Here is a 19,844-nt window from a genome sequence, read left to right as displayed (position 1 = left end):
ATCGAAAAATTTAAAGACCGAAATATTGAAAAATTAAATTTTCAATAATTTTAAAAAGCGAAAACTGAAAAACCTAAACATCGAGAACTCGAAACAACGAAAAATTGAAATATCCAAGAAATCAAAGATCGAGAAATTTAAAATTTAAAAATTGAAAAATTAAAATAGCGAAAAATTCAAAATTGGAAGAAACACTGAAGGAACGAAAAATTGAAAAATTGGAAAATGGAAAAATCGAAAAACCGAGAACTCGGAAAATTGATAAATTTAAGTGGGCCAAAATCGAAAAGTTAAAAATTGAAAAATGCATTTAAAAAATCCCAAAACTGAAGTGTTGAAAAAGTTCACTTTTGAAGAGATCTTGAAGAACCGAAACATCAAGAAACTGAGAAATCAAAAAATCGTAAAATTTGGAAAAATCGAAAACCTGAAAAATCGAAAAATTGATAAACTGAAAATTCGAAAAATAAAAAATCGGAAAATCGAAGTACATACATATTGAAAAACCGAAAAATTGAAAACTTCCGAACCTGAAGTATCGAAAAACGGAAAAGTGGAAGAACACTTGAAAAATACAAACTTGAACATCGAAAAATTAAATTGAAAGATCGAAAAGTCGTAAAATCGAAGTGGAAAAACTGAAAAATCAAAAACCTGGAAGGAAAATCGAAAATTTGAATAATCGAAAAAGTGAAAAATTGAAGAGTTGTAGAGTTGAAAAACCGTAAACCTAAAACATAAGAAAATTGAGAAAACGAAAAATGAAAAAAGTTGAAAAACCGAGAAATCAAAAAGCCGAAACATCGAAATATTGAGAAATCGAAAAATATTTATATAGTTATATCTACAATTGTAATTTTTTTCCGAAAAATCTCGATGCCGAAGATAAAAATTCAACATGGAATCATAAACCACAAATGGAGGAGTACGTTGTTTTCTACAATTTAAATAAAATTTATTATTGTATAATTTAAAAATGACGTTATTCCATTGTTGGTGAGATTGAGGGACAAATTTTACCATGTAGATGGTATTCCTAACATACATACAAAATTTCATAACAAACAATCGGTCCAGTAGTTTCAGAGATTATATGCCTACTATTTTTTCGCAATCTAGGGGTCATGAAACGTCGAGAAAACATGAAAACAAAAAATCTGTCTACTCCGATTGCACGGTTACCTCTCTATCTAAAGCGTTTTACGTTGTTATCAAGGGTTTATTTTTACTGTTCACATAAGTTCTAATTGCAGTTATATTTAAAATTAAGCATTATGGTACAATTTAGTGGAACACTTTTTAGAGTATTGGGATTTCATCCGAAATTATTAGTTCCAATTTTTGGTAGCCAGTTTTTATCAAAAGTGGCAACAGTAAAAATTTAAGCTTTCTTTTCGTAATTTTTTAAATTGTTATGTGAAGTGGCTTAAGGAAATTCGAATCTTTGTTAAAACTCTCATGTTTAATTTAATAGTACTATATGAATGAAAGAAAAGTCGTATGGGAGTCTATGAAATTTATTTTTATTGTTTTAAAAATGCATATGGTATATGGAAGGGGATCCATTTTAATTATTATCTTCAAAATTTTTTTTTACAATAAGCTATCATACGAGTGCATTTGATAACAAAATGAAAACTTTTTTATGCTTTACATCATATCAGCTTGTTCAAAGAAATCATTAAATACGTTTTTTCAAAATTTAAACGACATCATTGGTTAAAGAAAGATTTGAATTCAGTTGCCAAGTGTGTCATCTGTTTTCCCTAGACCACGTTCTCCATTCCATGTGAAAATCGCATCATTCATAAACCTATAATTGTTCACGAAAACCGTAAAATTTTTACATGGTTTGGCCTACAATAAGTGCCATGAATAAAACACTTGTAGCTTATGTTAGTTTTTGCATGCCTCAGTAGTGACAATATAAACAACTTAATAACGCAAAAACCCCGCTATAAATAACGCTACACATGTTTTATTCTTATTTAACGTACGTTTTTGTTTGGCATGTCGTTGCCACTGCCGTTGTAATTACATTGGTACTACATCTGACCTCTTGAATTTGGTGATGTAAATAAGGTAGATTAAATGCACGCACGCACTGACACACCCGACATGCACTGGACTGCACTAGTATGTTAGAACTTAGCGTTTACTCATAAAACGCAACATTTTTAACGTTTCCATATCACGCACATCCACATCGCATCGACTACCTTTGATCTTGAGCACGTTCATGAATGTAGGCATGTTTACACAGGTTCTGTAACTTCCTCAGACTCAGGTCACAGCACTATGAGTCATTGTACGACAAGTTCTGGTGAGGGCACAATTGGACTCACACACCCTTACCAACCTCGGTGCCCGAGTCCGCCACGGCACCCTCCACCTCTGCCAGGTATGTACAGACTCAAGTCTTCCACCATTTCTCATTTTTCCCGTGTGAATCGTTCTGTGGCAGATAGGAAGAGTGTGAACGCTGACACACCCACAGTTAAAATGTTCTAAAACTATAAGTATGCTTTTTGACAAATTAAGCTATATTTTGTACTTAAACAAAATGGGTATTAAAAATCACATCAAGTTGGCTTTGAAACTCGTAAATTTTGCCGCCTCGTTGTGATTGTGACTACTCCTCGTCTGTCACAAATGTCAATCATAACCTAACTTTCTTAGTGTAAGATTTTATTTACATTGTCAAATTAGTGTTGGGTTAAAGAAATAGCTGTATTGACTATTGGGACTTTGCTTTTTCTTGACAATTCGTTTGTGTTAGGGTTCAAATTCTTGTCCTGCCATGGAGCGGCTTGTGTGTCGTGTTTGACGTGTTGTTGTGCATGTTTTGGGTGCGTGTTGTGTGATGTTTTTTGTGTACTGTTTCTGTTCATCTTGTGTCGTTGGTGGTAGGCTGGTATCCCAATACCGGTGCTATGCCTCCTTGCCCCCATGCTGTGGCCGTTTTGCCCCCTTTACCCCCCGCTTTGCGCAATGGTAAGTTTGTAGAAATTGGACCGTAGACAGTATGTATATTGCTTTGCATTGTGTATGTTACCTGAAACGCACCGCTTACGACTTGGCACTCAGCTGATGGTTTTACGTAGTGCAGGAAAAATGTGGGAATTGTTGGCGAGGTCGCGATCTTTGGCTGAAGTTATTTTTAAGGATATTGTTTTGTTAGGAGATGTGGAACACTCGCCAGTGTTTGACACGGAGTTTACTTAGACGGAGTGGTTTGGTCAAGGTCACTGTGTTGACTCGGGGAAGGTGTTGTTAAAATGTTGAGACGCCTGGTAGAAGTTTATGACGACGATAAGAATCTAACTTTTGTTTTATAGATTTAAAGTATGTAAAAAGAAGTAGAGTTAATTGTACCATACATACAGGCTGTCCCATTGCTTAAAAAAAATTAATCATACTTATAAACCGTTCAGAATATTTTTAGACAAATATGGAGCATGAAAACTTAATTATTTTTTTCTAACCTTTCAAAAACAACTTAAATTTTTTGCATATACGAAATTGATTGACAGCCAAATTACTAGATTTACATGACCTACCTTTGTCTAAAAATATCGTAAACTTGTCGAATACTTTGAACACTAGATATATATCAAAAATAAGTTTTTGAATATAGACACCATGATATGTACTAGAAACGAAGTTTGTGTCCTTATTGATTTATTATTACATGTAGTAATTTTAATTATTATTAAAGAGTACAAGAACCATAACAAAGTAAAATAATCTCCAAAAAAAAAGCAGTAGCGCATGTAGTGGCTAATTAAATTTGCAAACAAAGTATGCTTGTGGTGTCTTTTAACTTATTTTCTGTGTAAAACTGGCTTACATTATTAAAATATGCTTAGGTAAAAATTTGTTATTGTCAGATAGAATTTTGTTATTATAAAGTTTGATTTATAAACATTCAACTATATTCTGATCATTTTTAAGGTATTGCTCGAAGATCACCTTGTAGAAAGAAAAAAGTAGACCCTACCTCACTTTTACAACCTGATATACCAGGTGTATACCGAAAGATAAAACCCGAGACAAATCACTAGAATTACAACAAACAGTAAGAACAACAATATAGCTGTATACCACTTGACATTGAGTCGCTTAAAGTTTAGTGTGTCAAAGTGATGTCTAACTAACCCACATAAAACAAAAAAAAAGTAGAAAACATGCACTCGGCGAGCGTTTTATCACTTCTCATCTTCACATTTAGGTACTAATCAATTAACACTTTCCGACCGGTCAGAAAATTATAGTGACTCACTTTAGTTTAGTTTTTTTCACTTAACCACCTCACAGTCGCACATCTTAAAACAAAAAGCACAATAGTGTCACCACACTTCATATTTCGACGTCGAGGTCGACATTTTGCTGACGTGATGTGCTAATAATTAGGTGCTGGCCGGAGGCAGCCCCCCGCATACAGCGTAGCAGCTCAAATGGCTCGGTTACATCGGTTAGGCCGTGCCCATTCCCACGAAGGTGTCACTCAGGGTTACCTGTACCATAACGATCCTGACACAGATCAGGGTATGTATAGAAAAATCCCACCTTAAAAAATTTGTCATTCACGTTTATAGATTTGACTGACTTATTGACTGGTGAATCTGACACTCTGATCATTATGGTCTGATTACTGACGTGACTTGACGTGACCTGACTTAGCCATACCTCATGCATTGTCATGTTCATACATCATACAGAAGAGTTGATGTGTAGGGATGGGATAATGGGACCGTTTTGTGATGATCGTAACGTTAATTAAGCTTGATGTGTGTCTAACGAACGCTAACTGACACAAGTGGTGACCAGGTTATTAGTCACGCTTCCGGTCTCGTACCGAGTAACTTTTTAATGGCGTACGCAACGAAACCAGCTTACAGCATCGCACGAGTTGAACCCGGTTCGTTTGTTGTCCGGGGTTGTGCGCAACCACCTGATGTGTTTGACGTTTTTGGATTGCTTGTGTTGCGCTTGAAGCACATGCTATAAAAACGCTTGTTTTCGTTTTCATGCACACGGTCGCCATTATCACATCATTTGTGTGTACTGTATGTTGATTCCTTGTTTTTCGATGCAGATGATGAAGAGACGCAAGTGTCGGCGGTTTGAGAAAATTCGAATCTTTATTCCAGTGATTTTTAAAGTATACATAGGTGTCGCATATCACCCTCAATGTCCTAATACTCATATCTAATAAGTGTCGTTCTGTATGTATGTACGTACACGATCTGTGCAAAAATGGAGGTACTGAGACGAAGACGCTTCGATTTAATTTATTTATTATTTATCGAATGATTTTTTAAGTGCGTTCCGTTGTCGCGTCTCCGTCTCTGTGGGAAGTACCTGATTATTTTTAATGTTTTGACATGCTACATTAGCTATTTGTATATTTTGGATATAATTATGGTGTTTTCTTTTTTAATTTTATAGTTTAGTTTAAAGAGATTTTTATACCGTGTACATAACATACCTTTGTAGTATTTAATCTTTTTTAAACAAATTTTATATTTCTGCAATGTTGATCAATCATTCCACTTAGTACTTTGAGACGTACTACTTTTCCATTTCGAGTACATGACGGAATTAGCATTTGTATTTTTCTTATTTAGACTGACGAGAACATGAACGTAAGATTCTATTAACAGTTGCAATTTTAATTTAGGTTTTGTGATTCAACTAGTCCTCAGTTTGTTTTTAAAGTGCGAGGAAAAGCGACGTTTGCCACTTCTGTGCACTATTTTTGTATTTAAGCGTATGTAGAAGAGTGAATGAAGGAAAAGGAGGTGTGGTGAACGTCGCTTTTTCGTCTCACTGAAATGATATTACAAATGTTATTAGTAATATGAATGTAATATATTTATAAGCTGAATGTATATCTGTATATTAGTGTACAAATTAAATTCATTCACAATAAATGTATGTAGATATGATTTTTCAGATTTTTTTAATTGTGGTTGTAATTTTTCTTCGACTCTATTCCGAATAAAAAATTCAATCTTGGGTCGTGTTTGATTGTGAAATCGTAAGGTACGTATGTCGTTAAATCGTGGCGCGGGTTATTTAAGGACCGCCAAAGCCAAGTTTGTTATTACTACAAACTCCATTCACTGAAAGGTAGGTATTTATATCTTTGTTTAGTTCGGCGTGAATACACATTTTTAGCATAACTTGAGGCAGTGTGCAGTAAGTTTTAACGTGGAAGGAACATTCCTTCAATATTTGTAATAATAATAAAATTAATTTTGCATCTTAAAAGGCACAGAAAAAAAAACCGGTATTACAAAGACGTAGTTATAACGGCTGAAGGGCAGTTATGAATCATTATGACCCCTTTGTAACACAGGATAGATTAATAGGGAGTATTACTATAGAGACAAAGAAAGAAAATAACATTCGAGACAGTAGTTTATAGTGCGTGTAATAATTACTTAGATAATTAATTAATATACGTCATTGAGATTAAAGTCTGGGCATATTAATTTCACTAATAATTCTAATGTATATTTAATAATTGTAGTTATAATAGGAATAATATTCAATAAAGTTTTCTATACAAGTTGACGAGTTTTTGTCAATTTAAGCAAACCCATATTCCCTCTTATCTCTCATTGCAATAGAAAAAAGGAATCTTAACAATAACTGTTCTGTTAGCACTTGCAAATTTTACTTTTACTAAATTTTAAATTTTTTGGACAGGGCTAGTATTTGCAAAAATAAGACTAATTTTGGCAAATGGCATCTTAAAAAAAATAGAGGGTAGGTGGGCGGGGCTAGTACTTTTAAAGACACGACTGAGTAATTTAAGTTTAGTCACTAGAATGAAGAGGGGGTAGGTGGGCGAGGCTATTATTTGCTTATAAAAGATTGTAAGAAAAAGTTAAACTTATTAGACTGTTGAAAAAGCTAAACTTAAAGCCCCGCCTACCTCCGTTCTCCATTTCTCTGACTTATTTATTGTAAAATGGAAATTGAATTGTGTTTTGACAAATGGTAGAATCCAGGATTTAAAACAAAGTAAAAAGTGGCCCCGCCCACCCACCCCTACTCTATTTTTATCACTCATTTTATTGGTTCTAAGATAAATAGAATCTAAGATTGCAATTTTACTTTTAATAAAATATATGTATTTTTTACTAAATTTTATTTTTTTATAACGACTTTGTCGTCAACCTTTACTTAAATAATAAAAACTGATGTAGACACATCAAGATGTAATTGTAAACGCCGCCTTTCATCTCCAGGCCAAGGAAATGATTTAGTAAGGTGGAGCTTGTGCGAATGGGAGGAGCATCAGCAATATTTTTTAAATGTGATTTTCACGTCTGGTATACTTATTTAACACCAGTTTAATACTTTCAAGATACTTTTTGTTTACAATTGATTTGTTTTCTCACCAACGGTTTAATGAATTTGCCTAAGATTCTAATAAAATAATAATCTCATTAATTAACAGTATTAAGAGAAGTTGCTACAATGAAGAGGGGGCGGGTGGGCGGGGCTATTGCTTACTTATAAAAGACTCGGTAAGGAAAAGTTAAATCTAGCCCCGCCCACCCACCCGTCCGTTCTCTTTTCTTTCTTTCTTCTGAAATAAGATTTTTTTTTCACAAGAAATTACTTTTTTATATAAAATGGTTACGATTAGCGCTTTTTTTACGTTTTTCACGTCTTAGATTCTATTAATTTCCACTCCCATTCGACAGAAGAATATAATTAGGCCCGCCCACCCACCCCTCCTCCGTTTCAGTGATTCATTTTATCTGATCGTAATGAGAGATGGACCTTGACAAATGACAGACCCTTTAATAAGAAAATAAAGGGTGTGTGTGTGATGCTAGTATAGTTTCGGAAATTTCATTCTACCTTGTAAAATTTTATTGACAACGAGACGGACAGTAGTACAACGGTAAGAAATAGCTCACACCAGTTTACCCGAATTTGTGAGAGATCATTTAGCAGGTATAAAATAATGGTAATTTTCGTTCGTGAGTAACGATGGTCTCCATCCGGACCTGGATTATTCTACTTTCTAACATCTGGGGATTACCGGCACGCGACAAATTTAAGTTGTAAATATCTCTGTCCGTCTTGATATTGCTAATAAAATTTGATAGGGTAGAATGAAATTTCCAAAATTATACCTACCAAGATAAGATCAATTTGGGCAAACAACACTCTCTAAGAAAATAGTGGGCGGGTGGGCGGGACTAGTACTTGGTAAGATAAGACTGAACAGTATTAAAAGTAGTCAATAGAATGAAGAGGGGGTGGGTGGGCGGGGCTACTACTTGCTGATAAGACTCTGCCCACCACCTTTCTCCATTTCAGTGACTTATATATTTTATTTACTGTAAAGTAGGAATTGAATTCTATTTCGAGAAGTCGTAGAATTGAAAATTTAAAACAAAATCTGAAGTGGTAAAACTCTTAACCAAAATTTGTTATTCCCATCAACAATAGTATGACGTTATCTCAAAATTTATATTAGTAAATGCCGTTTAAATTTTATAAAATAAGATACTGCTACTGCTGTAGTTTATGAATCAGTGGTGTGTTTTGATACAAGACATCAAATTTTTGGAAAAAAACAAAATTGTATAACATTTTCCAAATTAATTTTGTAACTGCGAAACCGGATGCTCTGAAATCATGGAAACGTTTTGAGGTTATCGCAAGGATGCTAAATCGTTAATCATTTTTTTTTTGTTTATGCCCCTTAAAAAATAATTACGTCATTTTACAGTTTTGACGAATAAATGTTTCTTAATTTTTATAGAATTACATACTCCCGTATGTATGATTTATGAACCCGTGTTGAGTTTTTTTTTACCCTAGACATAATAATAATAGTAGTTTATTTTCCCACAGACATTTAACGTCCTTATGGGAACAATACAAATATATGCGAACTTAATAATAATAGTAATAATAAAGGAAAAAAAATATAATAATAAGGTATGCTGTTACAAATAATAATAATAAATAAACAATAAAGATCCACATAATCAAATACTGACAGCTGAGATAATTGCTATTACTGATTGTAGTGCGTAAGAAGAATATTTTTAAATTTACACATCTAGATTTTTCAGAAAAAATAATATCTGTATAACAAACATTTTACAATATAACTTTGAAATTGCAAAACCGATTCGCAAAAAACTTTTTGGGAAAAAATTGAGTTCGCTTAGCTAATTAATTACTCTCCCTTTTGCGTTGAGGGACAAAATCAATCAAACTTCATCTTCTTTTAACCGAACGTGCTTAATAGTCGAATTCTTAGTATAAACATAAACAGTCGAAGTTAAGCTTGTACCTACTGAGAACTGGAGATATCTATTATTATGCGAGGGTGTTATTACACCACTGGTTTTTGCTTTTAGAGGTTACCACAGAACGAAAGTCGCAGAATCAGATTTTATAATTTTTCAAAGAAAAGGGTTTTGTCGGAATGGCAATTTTTTATTTTAAACTGTGACTCTTATGTGTATTTTTTATTGATTAATTCAAGAATGATTCACCTTATTTTTTTGAAAATTTGAGAATACTCTGATGTGGTGCCCGACTATATTTAATAATACTTAGTAAAATAAGAATTGTTTTACTATATCGTAGCTTGTGTATTCGTATATATTATACCACGGCATGAACAAAAATTCAGATCATCGATGATTTGTTTTTCCAAAAAGTTAAATCGTTGGAAAAATATTTTCATCGGACATGTGGGACATCGATGGAATGGCAGATTTTTGATCAAAATGTTGCAACGGTGCGTATGCCATACTAGTGCGTCTGATGCATATTCGTTTATATAGACCAGTTATACCTCAGTACTACTTTTTGTAGGTGTACGTTGCGGACAGAAGCACGTCGAGAGGGATTAGATAGTTTCATACCCGGCGGCGTCCCGAAATTCGGGTCCTTTGTTCCGAGATATTCGGACAGCGATAGCATAATGTCTGAAGCGGGCCCTTCAGCTGTTAAAAGAGAAAACGCAGCCCTGGAAGAGCCTGAGGTACTCAGGGAAGAGGATTTGTTTCGTATGTTGGAAGAATCTGATTTTTCTGACTGCGACGATGTGGACATTAAGGAGTCTTTATTGTTTAAAGAAGAATCGTCGTCTGATGAGGAAGGTAAGAAATCCTGGTACTTTTGTTGTAAAAAATAACCACAGATGTAACTTCCCCTTCAGATCCTTCACTGGATGTTGCTGACGATGTTTGGAGCAACACTTTTACGCCAATGAAGGACATAGAATTTCGAAAAACGCCAGGGTTGCTTATTGATGTTCCTGAGGACGCCAGTCCGTACCAGTATTTCCGATTGCTACTAGACGACGATTTGTTGCAACTGATCACTACTGAAACCAACAGATATGCTGAAAATTTGTTCTTTTCCAATATTAGTTTAGAACATGCACGAGTTACTCGTTGGAAGAATCTAACTAACAAAGAGCTATTACAATTTATTGGTCTGTTATTCCACATGGGCACAATCAAATGCAATGTATTGAAAGACTACTGGAAAACGCACCGGCTTTTTGGAATTCCGTCTTTTACACAATATATGAGTCGCGATCGTTTTCATTTGACTTTGCAATGCCTTCACTTTGCCGAAAATCCTAGTGAAGGAGAAAAAACACCAACGGATCGTTTATACAAGATTCGTCCGATACTGGACTACTTCCAAAATAAAATGTCATCTATATATTACCCGAATAAAAATTTGTCACTGGATGAGTCAATGCTTCTATGGAGGGGTAGTCTCGCTTTTCGACAGTACTATATCAAAAATAAAGAACATAAGTACGGGATAAAATTGTACATGCTGGCAGAATGTGAAGGTCTCGTAATGAACGTAATGGTTTATACGGACCAGTCGGATGAAACAGGAGGACATGCGGAAAAGGTTGTAATGACTCTAATGCGTAATTACCTAAATGCTGGCCACTCTGTGTTTATGGATAGCCTTTATAATAGCTACGGGTTAGCCAAAAAATTACTGGACGCAGATACGTATTGCACGGGTACTTTACGTGCAACCAGAAAGGGCGCTCCGAAAACAATCTTATCAAAAAAACTGCAAAAAGGACAAACGGTTGCAGCTTACAGGGACGGGGTCATGGTTGGAAAGTGGAAAGACTATACGGAGGTGTTGTACATATCTACCGAGTTTCGGAACTCTATAGTTGATGTCCCAAAAAAAAGGGGAAACCCAAAAGAGAAACCCTTACCTATCGCAGAATATAACAAATTTATGAGCGTTGTAGACCGCATGGACCAAATGATGTCTTACTATCCTACTATTCAAAAAACGCTTCGATGGTACAAAAAGCTCGGAATACACATATTCCAATTATTGTTGTTTAATTCGTACCTTCTATACAACAAATATTCCAAAAATCGCTTATCGTTCTACAAATTTCGACTAGCGGTTCTTGAGGAAATTCTTCCAGAGGTTCGTAAGACAAAACCATCAGACCAAAACCCCATCAACCACGAAGGCAATCATTTTCCTGAAAAAATTGGAACTCGAAACGAAGGTGGAAAAATTATGAGAAAACGCTGCAAAGTGTGCTGGATGAAAAGGATTCGAAGAGATTGTTCGTATCATTGTCCAAAATGCCCTGACGCACCGGGTTTGTGCATTGGACAGTGTTTTGAGCAATACCACAAAAACTGAATTTACTTCACCTATTTACTGTGCTTTAATTTCAAATAAAATTATACTTTTTTGAATTTTTGTATGATATCTTTCATTTTGATGGTATTTCGTTTGTCAGTTTCAAGGTAAGTACTTTTTTGCAATAATAATAATAATGATTTTGACCGTCACACTTCACATTTCTATTATATTTTTTACCCGGTTTTCACAAACTAATTTCAACATCTACTTCGGCAATGACAAAACCGCAAACATTAACCAGAAACCGTGTGTTAAATAATGCTTTAATTTCAGTTACTAAATAAATCAATTTGCTCATTCACATACAGATTCAATACGATCAAAATCACAATAAGCTGGTCTCGGAAACGCTGCGCTGTGAATAAATGTTCGAATTCAAGCCGCAAAAATGTTAATAAACCTGCAAGAAAATAATTATTTCAATTTCAAGGTCCCTTTTCTGAAATGGATCCACGTTTAAAATTAGTCTAAAAGTGTGCAACTGAAAAGTTACGCAGTTCTTATAAGGTAATACTTACAAACATCCAGAAACTTTGACAGAACGTGATAAAAAAAGGAGTGAAGCCTGAATAAGTGAATTTCCTGACACATGTTTTATAAATCTTAACATGAACTGTGAATTTACAAACAGTCAAACAAAAATAACACAACGTGTTGACGACATCGTCAAAATTTCACGAATTTGAAATGAGAAAACCATTAAAAAGTAATTATGTTTGTTGGAAGGAAACTGTGGTGTCAGTTTGATTAATTTGTGTTTAAGCAATTGTTATTTTAAGTAACTACAAACTAAATTTAACTTTGATTTTCACCATGTGGTTACAGTCACACCAACAATTGACGCATCAAAACCCATAACCAACTACCAACTTAAAGAGTAACATTCAGTAATTTTCTAGTAAGGTGGTCTACTCTACTGAAGATCTCTACACATGGTTGCCTAAGTTTGAACGATTGTTTTTTATTTTTTTTTTTCAATGCGAAATTTTAATTCACACCAGGGCACCACACTACCTTTTTAAGTAATAGAAAATGAGTTCAATAATGGGTAACTTTGTCCTATTTCCAAAAAAAATATAAACAAAACATACGAAAAAAATTGGTCCAAAGAGTTTAGACAGTACTTCCCTCGCTTTCAGAACCGTGTCTTTATGTCGATCATAGATTCTTCTCATTAGAGTTCTGTGACGGGATATTTCAATAAATTCGCTTTCACTCTGAAAGTGAAAGTCACGGCTTGTTCGTAATTTGATCAATAATAACTTGACTGATTCATTAATTTTTTTCAGCCACCTTGTATAAGCATAACTAAAAAATATGAATGTAATGATAAATTACAAGTATAGTCTGATCATATTTTGCATATTCCCGAAAGGATTTTTTCGGCAAAATTCTGAGATGACATAACCCAACTTTTTGAAGTTGATAAACAGATACATTTTGATTAAAAAGTTAAGATTCTTACCATAACTTCAAAACGTCTGCAAGATTTCAAAGTATTCAGTTTCGCAATTCTTGATTTAATCAATAAAATAAATTGACTCAGTCATTATTTTTTTGCGACACCCCGTATAAACAAATCCAAAAAATTTTAATGTAGTGATAAATCACAAGTATTGTTTCATCGGACATTTAAGATAAGATATATTCAGCGAAATTTTGAGGTGACATCATAATTTTTTTAAGGAAGATGAATAAATACATTTTGACTAACCATTTACCATGCCTACGATAACTTTAAAACATCTCAAAGATTTGAAAGCATTCGGTTCTGTAGTCCTTGATTAAATCAATAAAATAAATTCCCGCATTCATTAATTTTTTTGATTCATACTGTATATACAAATCCAAAAAAAATTAATGAAATGATAAATCACAAGTATTGCCTCATCATTTTAGACAGGATTTATTCAGCAAAATTTTGGGGTGACGTTATAAATTTTTTAGGGGGGGGTGAGCAAATTCATTTTGAACAAAATTTACCATGTTGATATTAACTTTAAAACACCTTCAAGATTTCAAATCATTCGGTTTTGTCGTTGCTCAGTAAATCAATAAAATAAATTTACGCATTCATTAATTGTTTTCAGTCACCCTGTATATGCAAATCCAAAAAATTTGAATGGAATGATAAATCACAAGAAGAGACTCAGGAGCGAGGGAAGTTCTGTCGAAACAACTTTCGACCAATTTTTTAATTTTCCTTTCTCCAGTGTTTAGATTTCAATGTTTAGAGTTTCCAGTTTAACTGCTCGATTTTTAAATTTTTGGTTACTTCATTTTTGAGATTTGCAATTTCTAGATCCCAGAATTTTTTAATTTTTTTTTTTCAATTTCTCGTTTTGCAAATTTTTTGCAATTTCAAATTTAAATGTTGACTTTTCAATTTTTCGTTTCCTCGGCCTTTTGATCTGCGTTTTTGTTTCCAGTTTTAAATTCCTGAATTTTTATATTATGCAGCTTTTGAATTTTTCAATTTTTCAGTATTTCGATTCTTCACCTTTTTACTTAACTTTTTCTAAATTTATTACTTTCAGATTTTTAAATTTTTCGATATTTTACTTTTCGTCTTTTCAGTTGTAATCGTTTAATTCAAATAAAACTCAAAAATAGCGAAAAATCGCGGATCGAAAAACTGAAGGAACGAAACTTTGCATGATCGAAAATCTAAAAATTCGAAAAATTGAAAGCTAGAAAACGTGAAACCCTACTGTAAAATTGAATAATTGTTAATTGAAAAAAATGAAAAACTCAAGTAAGAATAAAATAGAAAAACTGGAAAGTTGATAAATAGAAAATTTTAAAAACTGAAAACAAATTCGAAAAATGCAAATCGAAAAATTGTAATATCTAACAAAATCGGAAAATCGAGAAATTGCCAAATCAGAAAACTAAAGAATTTTAAAAAATTCAACAATCGGTGTTATTAAGAACATGCTCAGTCAACATAATATAAATAAAGGCAGTGAAAGCAATTAAAAATTAATTAGCTAAGAAACATTTAAATATAGAAATTGAAAAATCCAAAAACTGTGAAATCGTGAAAATTTCAGTTGTATAAATTCGTTTTTGTGTTCACAATTTCAAAATTAGAATCTGGGAAAATGAAACAATAAAAAATTGGGAACTTGAAAAACTTTAGAGCTAAATTAAAAATTGTAGAAAAACTACAAATAGAAAAAGTGAAGGCATGAAAAATTTAAAAATGGATTAAAAATTAAAGTTTCTGCAAATCGAAAAACCGATAAAACAAAAGTATCCAAATGGAAAATTTGAAAATCGATAAATTAAAAATTGAGAAACTGGAAACCGAAAAGGAATAAACGAAAAATTAAAACATAAGAAATTGATAAATAGAGCTAACTGTAAAATCGAAAAATTGTAAATTAAGATATTCGAACAATCAAATGTTAATACATAAATCGAAAATTTAAAACTGAAAACTCAGAAAATTGCAAATCGAAACTTTAAAAAATTCAAAATAAAAATCGAAAAATTGAGAAGTCGTAGAACCAAAAAACTGAATAATTTTAAAAAGTCAAAAATGGGTGCTATTACAAAATCCTCAGTCAACACGATATATATAAATAAATGTGGCGAAAGCAATAAAATCATAAAGTTAAAAAAATAAAATATAAAACCTGAAAACGGCAAAATCGTAAAACTGAAAAATTCGAAAGTTCAAAAATCAAAAAACTGAAAAAACGCCGAATTGAAAAATCGAATGTTAAAAGTTCAAAAAATTGTAAAATTGAAAATGTAAGAATAAAAACTACAAAAATTGAAATCTGAATTTGCAAAACTAAAAATTAAGCAATGACAAATTGTAAGTAAGTTCGGTTACAGATATTCTCAGAGCTAGGAACCATCTTTAACAAAATTTATGGAAAACTTGATAATGATATTTTAACATCGAAATTAAATGAGTGATAAACAACAGAAATTGAAACAAATCTTTTCCGAAATTCATGATATTATAATTAATCAAATAAAAACTCATTTTCTGGCATGGAAAGATTACACATAACACGTTTTTGGCTTGTATAATGTTTCTAAAATTTCATTTATATGTAACTTTTTCAGTACTTAGATATTGGAGCATTTTGTCCTTTGCCTTATCAACTTCTCAACTCATGAGCCGCCCCTGGACTTAAGTTAAGTTTAAGTGGATTTCTTCTACAAAATCAAATGTATATTTTTGGCGTAACTATGATTGCATACTCCCAATGCATTGATGTGTATTTTTAAAACTGACATCTTCTCTTCTTGTTTCAAATTATTTTTAGTTTAGCATTGTCCATCAAACTCGAATATTCCTTTGTTTAAATGTAATAGCTGATGACAATGTTTTCAAGAATTTTAACACAGCTGTTTTATTTCGTTTACTCTTTGAAGTATTTAGCAACATTTGTGGATGTGTGAGTAATGTTATATATAACAGTAAACCGCAGTTTTACAGGGCTAAATATAAATTAATTATTCATCAGTCATGATTATGACTAAATGTGTCACATACTTTAAACAACATCCATCTTGAATATGGCGTCTGAGAACACTGAGAAAGTAAACACTAGTTAATATCAAATATTTTTGTTAAAGAGTTCCAAATTAGTGAAGTTAATTAAAAAAAAAAAAATGGAACATAAACAATTGAAATAAAACGAAAATTTCGATGACAGATGTGATAGATGACAGTGAATATGTCTACATTTGGTGCTTCTTTGCGACCTACGTTCCCAAAAAAAAAGAGGATCAACGAGAAACTAAAGGGATTTTTTGATCGCTTGTTATTTTAGTTATTGTACTATTTGTACTTCCATGTTTTAATCGTTATTATCTTTCACTTAAATTTATATTGTACTAAGAAGTCATATAATTTGGAACTCGACCAACCCTTTAGGTTTTTAGAAATTTAGAAAAAACCAAGATAAGTTTCCTTTTGTTCAAAACGTTCAATCCTTATTTTAGCATTAATAACACTTTGTAAGGGGCATTTTTCTCTTACAGTCAAAGGTATCCATATATGATATAAGACCCCCACTTAACTAAATAAAACATATTTAGGATACTCAGTAAAACACCTGCTTAAGTAATACTTGAAAAATTAGTGTGATGAAATTTCATTACTCCCTAAAATAGTTACCTAACTATAATAAGCAACACCTGCTAAGACGCAAAAAAACATCGTCCAATCATTTTATGACCACAAAATAATTAATTCTTATCCACTTCTGTACCCACATCTCCATAAAAAAATCCATGCAGACCGATCCATATTATCTCGTTGACAACCTCGTCATTAACATAAAATCTTGTCTACCATCTCCGCAAAAGCTTTCCACAACCTTGCCCTCCCATCCAAAATTATCCACGAAAATCGTAGAACGCAAGCTTGTGGGGGGTCACTACTCTCCTATTTTTAACTCACGTGCATTGATTCAACCCGAACGTGCAGCGTAATTCGTGTGCCCCCACGGACCCCCCTGACTTATGACATGCTACCATATTTGGACGACGGCGCGCGTCTTACGCGTCGATGTTCGAAGCACACCATACATGGATGCTACCTACGTTATTTCGGGTTAAGTCGACGCTATAAAAACGTCTTAACACATTCCAACCACCACTAGATCGACGGCGCATTAAAGAGTCGGAGGCGCGTTGTGAGTGCGACCGGAGAAGAGGTGTCTTGGATTTTGGAGCGTCCGCCAGCAGTTGCAGGTTTTTGGTTTATTTTTTTATCGTAGTGATAGTTAATTTGGTGGCTACGGAATTGGAAATCGATGTGGTAAATGGATTATCTGTGTTATTGCTTGGTGACCTTAAAAATAGTCCTCACTTGCGGTTTCGTAGTATCACGAACAGTAGTGGTAGTAAGTAATTAATTAAGTATAGTTGGCAGTTAAGTAAGTGATAACACAGTGACAAGTTTAATAAAGTTGAATACTTAACTTGTCATTAAATTAAACATTTACCGCGCCACCAAAATTTAACTCCATATTCAATTTTACATAAAAGATAAAATGAGATATTGTTGAGAATTACCTTATGTACAGATATTTTTGCAGCACCATTAAACTCCCATCATGTGTGACGACGACGTGGCCGCCCTAGTCGTGGACAACGGCTCCGGCATGTGCAAGGCCGGATTCGCCGGCGATGACGCCCCCCGTGCCGTATTTCCGTCCATCGTAGGCCGCCCCCGCCACCAGGGTGTCATGGTGGGCATGGGCCAAAAGGACTCCTACGTCGGCGACGAGGCCCAAAGTAAGCGTGGTATCCTCACCCTCAAATACCCCATCGAACACGGTATTATCACCAACTGGGACGACATGGAAAAAATCTGGCACCACACGTTCTACAACGAACTGCGAGTGGCTCCTGAAGAACACCCCATTCTCCTCACTGAAGCCCCACTCAACCCTAAGGCTAACCGCGAGAAGATGACCCAGATCATGTTCGAAACGTTCAACGCTCCCGCTATGTATGTGGCAATCCAGGCTGTGTTGTCGCTGTATGCCTCTGGGCGTACGACTGGAATAGTTTTGGATTCTGGGGATGGGGTGTCTCATACTGTGCCGATTTATGAAGGGTATGCTCTCCCGCATGCAATTTTGAGACTGGATTTGGCAGGGAGAGATCTTACGGATTATTTGATGAAAATTTTGACTGAGAGAGGGTATTCGTTTACTACCACGGCAGAAAGGGAGATCGTGAGGGATATTAAAGAGAAGTTGTGCTATGTGGCGTTGGATTTCGAGCAGGAGATGGCGACAGCGGCGGCTTCTACCTCTTTAGAAAAGAGTTATGAGTTGCCGGATGGGCAAGTTATCACCATTGGTAATGAAAGGTAATGGAACATTTGGTTTTGTCGCTTGTGGTACTAATATAGTTGCTGAAGGTTCCGTTGTCCGGAGGCTCTCTTCCAACCGTCCTTTTTGGGTATGGAATCGTGCGGTATCCATGAGACTGTGTATAACTCTATCATGAAGTGTGACGTCGACATTAGAAAGGATTTGTATGCTAATACAGTTCTGTCGGGTGGTACTACCATGTATCCAGGTACTATATCATAGTTATTGGTCACAATTGTGTTAACTTGTGTTCGTAGGTATTGCCGATAGAATGCAGAAGGAAATAACAGCGCTAGCACCTTCAACTATTAAAATCAAAATAATAGCTCCTCCTGAAAGAAAATACTCCGTTTGGATTGGTGGATCCATCCTCGCTTCGTTGTCTACGTTCCAACAGATGTGGATTTCTAAACAAGAGTACGACGAATCTGGTCCTGGAATTGTTCACCGTAAATGTTTCTAGTTTGGTTGTTGCATTTAAATTTTGTTCCGAATGTCAGATACTGCCTGTAGGCTATGATTTTGTATCGAATTCAAAGACTTATGTAAAGTTCCGTCTTGCTAGAAGTATTTTATTAGAAACTGTATTATTAAGTATTTAAATTTAAATATTTGTAGTTTTAAGTTTATTTTATGCCAAATATAGTATTTATTTATTTAATTTTGTGTAGTTATGTAATAAAAAGTGAAAAATTGTACGTTTTTATTTTACAAAATTCAAATTTTCACACAAACAACTTATAACATTTTGGATTCCTTTTGACTTACCCTTTACCCTTTATTTTTTGTGTTATACATGTTTCATGAATATGTTCAATGAACCACAAATTTCAAATTTAGCTTGACTGACTTTAGGACCGCTTTGTCAAGTTTTTTTCAATTTTTGTGGTTGTACTGTATAATTATCAACAAAGATTATTTAAAACTCTCCAGATATGATATCTGAACAAATATTATTGCATGACCCTAAATTGTTGCGTTTTGTTTTGGTTCATCGTTCTACATTACGAGACCTTAGTATTACTGGTTATATAGCTTTAGGCTCCTATTAGTCCACAATTTCCGCTCGAGTGCTCACAGTTGTTATGTTCGACTTTCGAGAGTAATGACATAATATTCCAATAAAAAACATTCTTAAAATTTCAACATTTCGCTATATGGATCGATAGAAAAATAATATAAAAATCATGACATGTGCTGAATTCTATTTTGATTTTTGTTAGTCTAAAAACTGCAAAGTTGAGTACACAGGATAAAGCAACATATTAACAATTTTGTAGATCT

At 33.8% G+C, this 19,844-nt stretch overlaps 3 protein-coding genes across 16 annotated transcripts in view; all 3 read left to right on the top strand.

The window, feature by feature from the left end:
- The window catches only part of LOC135127983 (rap guanine nucleotide exchange factor 2), a 140,095-nt gene extending 134,144 nt beyond the window's left edge, over positions 1 to 5,951 (top strand). For 6 of the 13 annotated variants that reach the window (XM_064054728.1, XM_064054735.1, XM_064054726.1 and 3 more), the window contains 4 exons: positions 2,264 to 2,401; positions 2,911 to 2,994; positions 4,414 to 4,548; positions 5,099 to 5,951. In XM_064054728.1, coding sequence (XP_063910798.1) covers positions 2,264 to 2,401; positions 2,911 to 2,994; positions 4,414 to 4,548; positions 5,099 to 5,130 — 389 coding nt within the window. In that variant the 3' untranslated portion in view covers positions 5,131 to 5,951. Of the gene's footprint in view, positions 1 to 2,263; positions 2,402 to 2,910; positions 2,995 to 3,954; positions 4,549 to 5,098 lie in introns of those variants that run through there. The other 7 variants (XM_064054736.1, XM_064054729.1, XM_064054731.1 and 4 more) reach the window with 6 other exon arrangements.
- Positions 5,952 to 9,543: 3,592 nt separating this feature from the next.
- On the top strand, positions 9,544 to 11,759 carry LOC135128421 (piggyBac transposable element-derived protein 4-like). The gene is made up of 2 exons (XM_064055325.1): positions 9,544 to 10,154; positions 10,214 to 11,759. The coding sequence occupies exons 1-2, from the start codon at positions 9,977 to 9,979 to the stop codon at positions 11,701 to 11,703; spliced, it is 1,668 nt and encodes a 555-aa protein (XP_063911395.1). The 5' UTR covers positions 9,544 to 9,976; the 3' UTR covers positions 11,704 to 11,759.
- Positions 11,760 to 16,770: 5,011 nt separating this feature from the next.
- Positions 16,771 to 19,258, top strand: LOC135127981 (actin, muscle). Of its 2 annotated transcripts, none has more exons than XM_064054724.1 (4): positions 16,771 to 17,427; positions 17,775 to 18,556; positions 18,608 to 18,768; positions 18,818 to 19,258. In XM_064054724.1, the coding sequence occupies exons 2-4, from the start codon at positions 17,793 to 17,795 to the stop codon at positions 19,021 to 19,023; spliced, it is 1,131 nt and encodes a 376-aa protein (XP_063910794.1). In that variant the 5' UTR covers positions 16,771 to 17,427; positions 17,775 to 17,792; the 3' UTR covers positions 19,024 to 19,258. The 2 variants fall into 2 exon arrangements, with proteins under 2 accessions (XP_063910794.1, XP_063910795.1); XM_064054725.1 differs by having other exon boundaries at positions 17,763 to 18,556.
- Positions 19,259 to 19,844: the final 586 nt, after the last annotated feature.

The sequence above is a fragment of the Zophobas morio genome, unplaced genomic scaffold, assembly GCF_036711695.1.
Source record: "Zophobas morio isolate AGI-343-1 ecotype UQ-CSIRO unplaced genomic scaffold, CSIRO_AGI_Zmor_V1 ptg000012l, whole genome shotgun sequence".
Lineage (NCBI taxonomy): Eukaryota > Metazoa > Arthropoda > Insecta > Coleoptera > Tenebrionidae > Zophobas > Zophobas morio.
The sequence above is the reverse complement of the archived record's forward strand: the minus strand, read 5'-3'. Positions and strand labels throughout refer to the sequence as shown.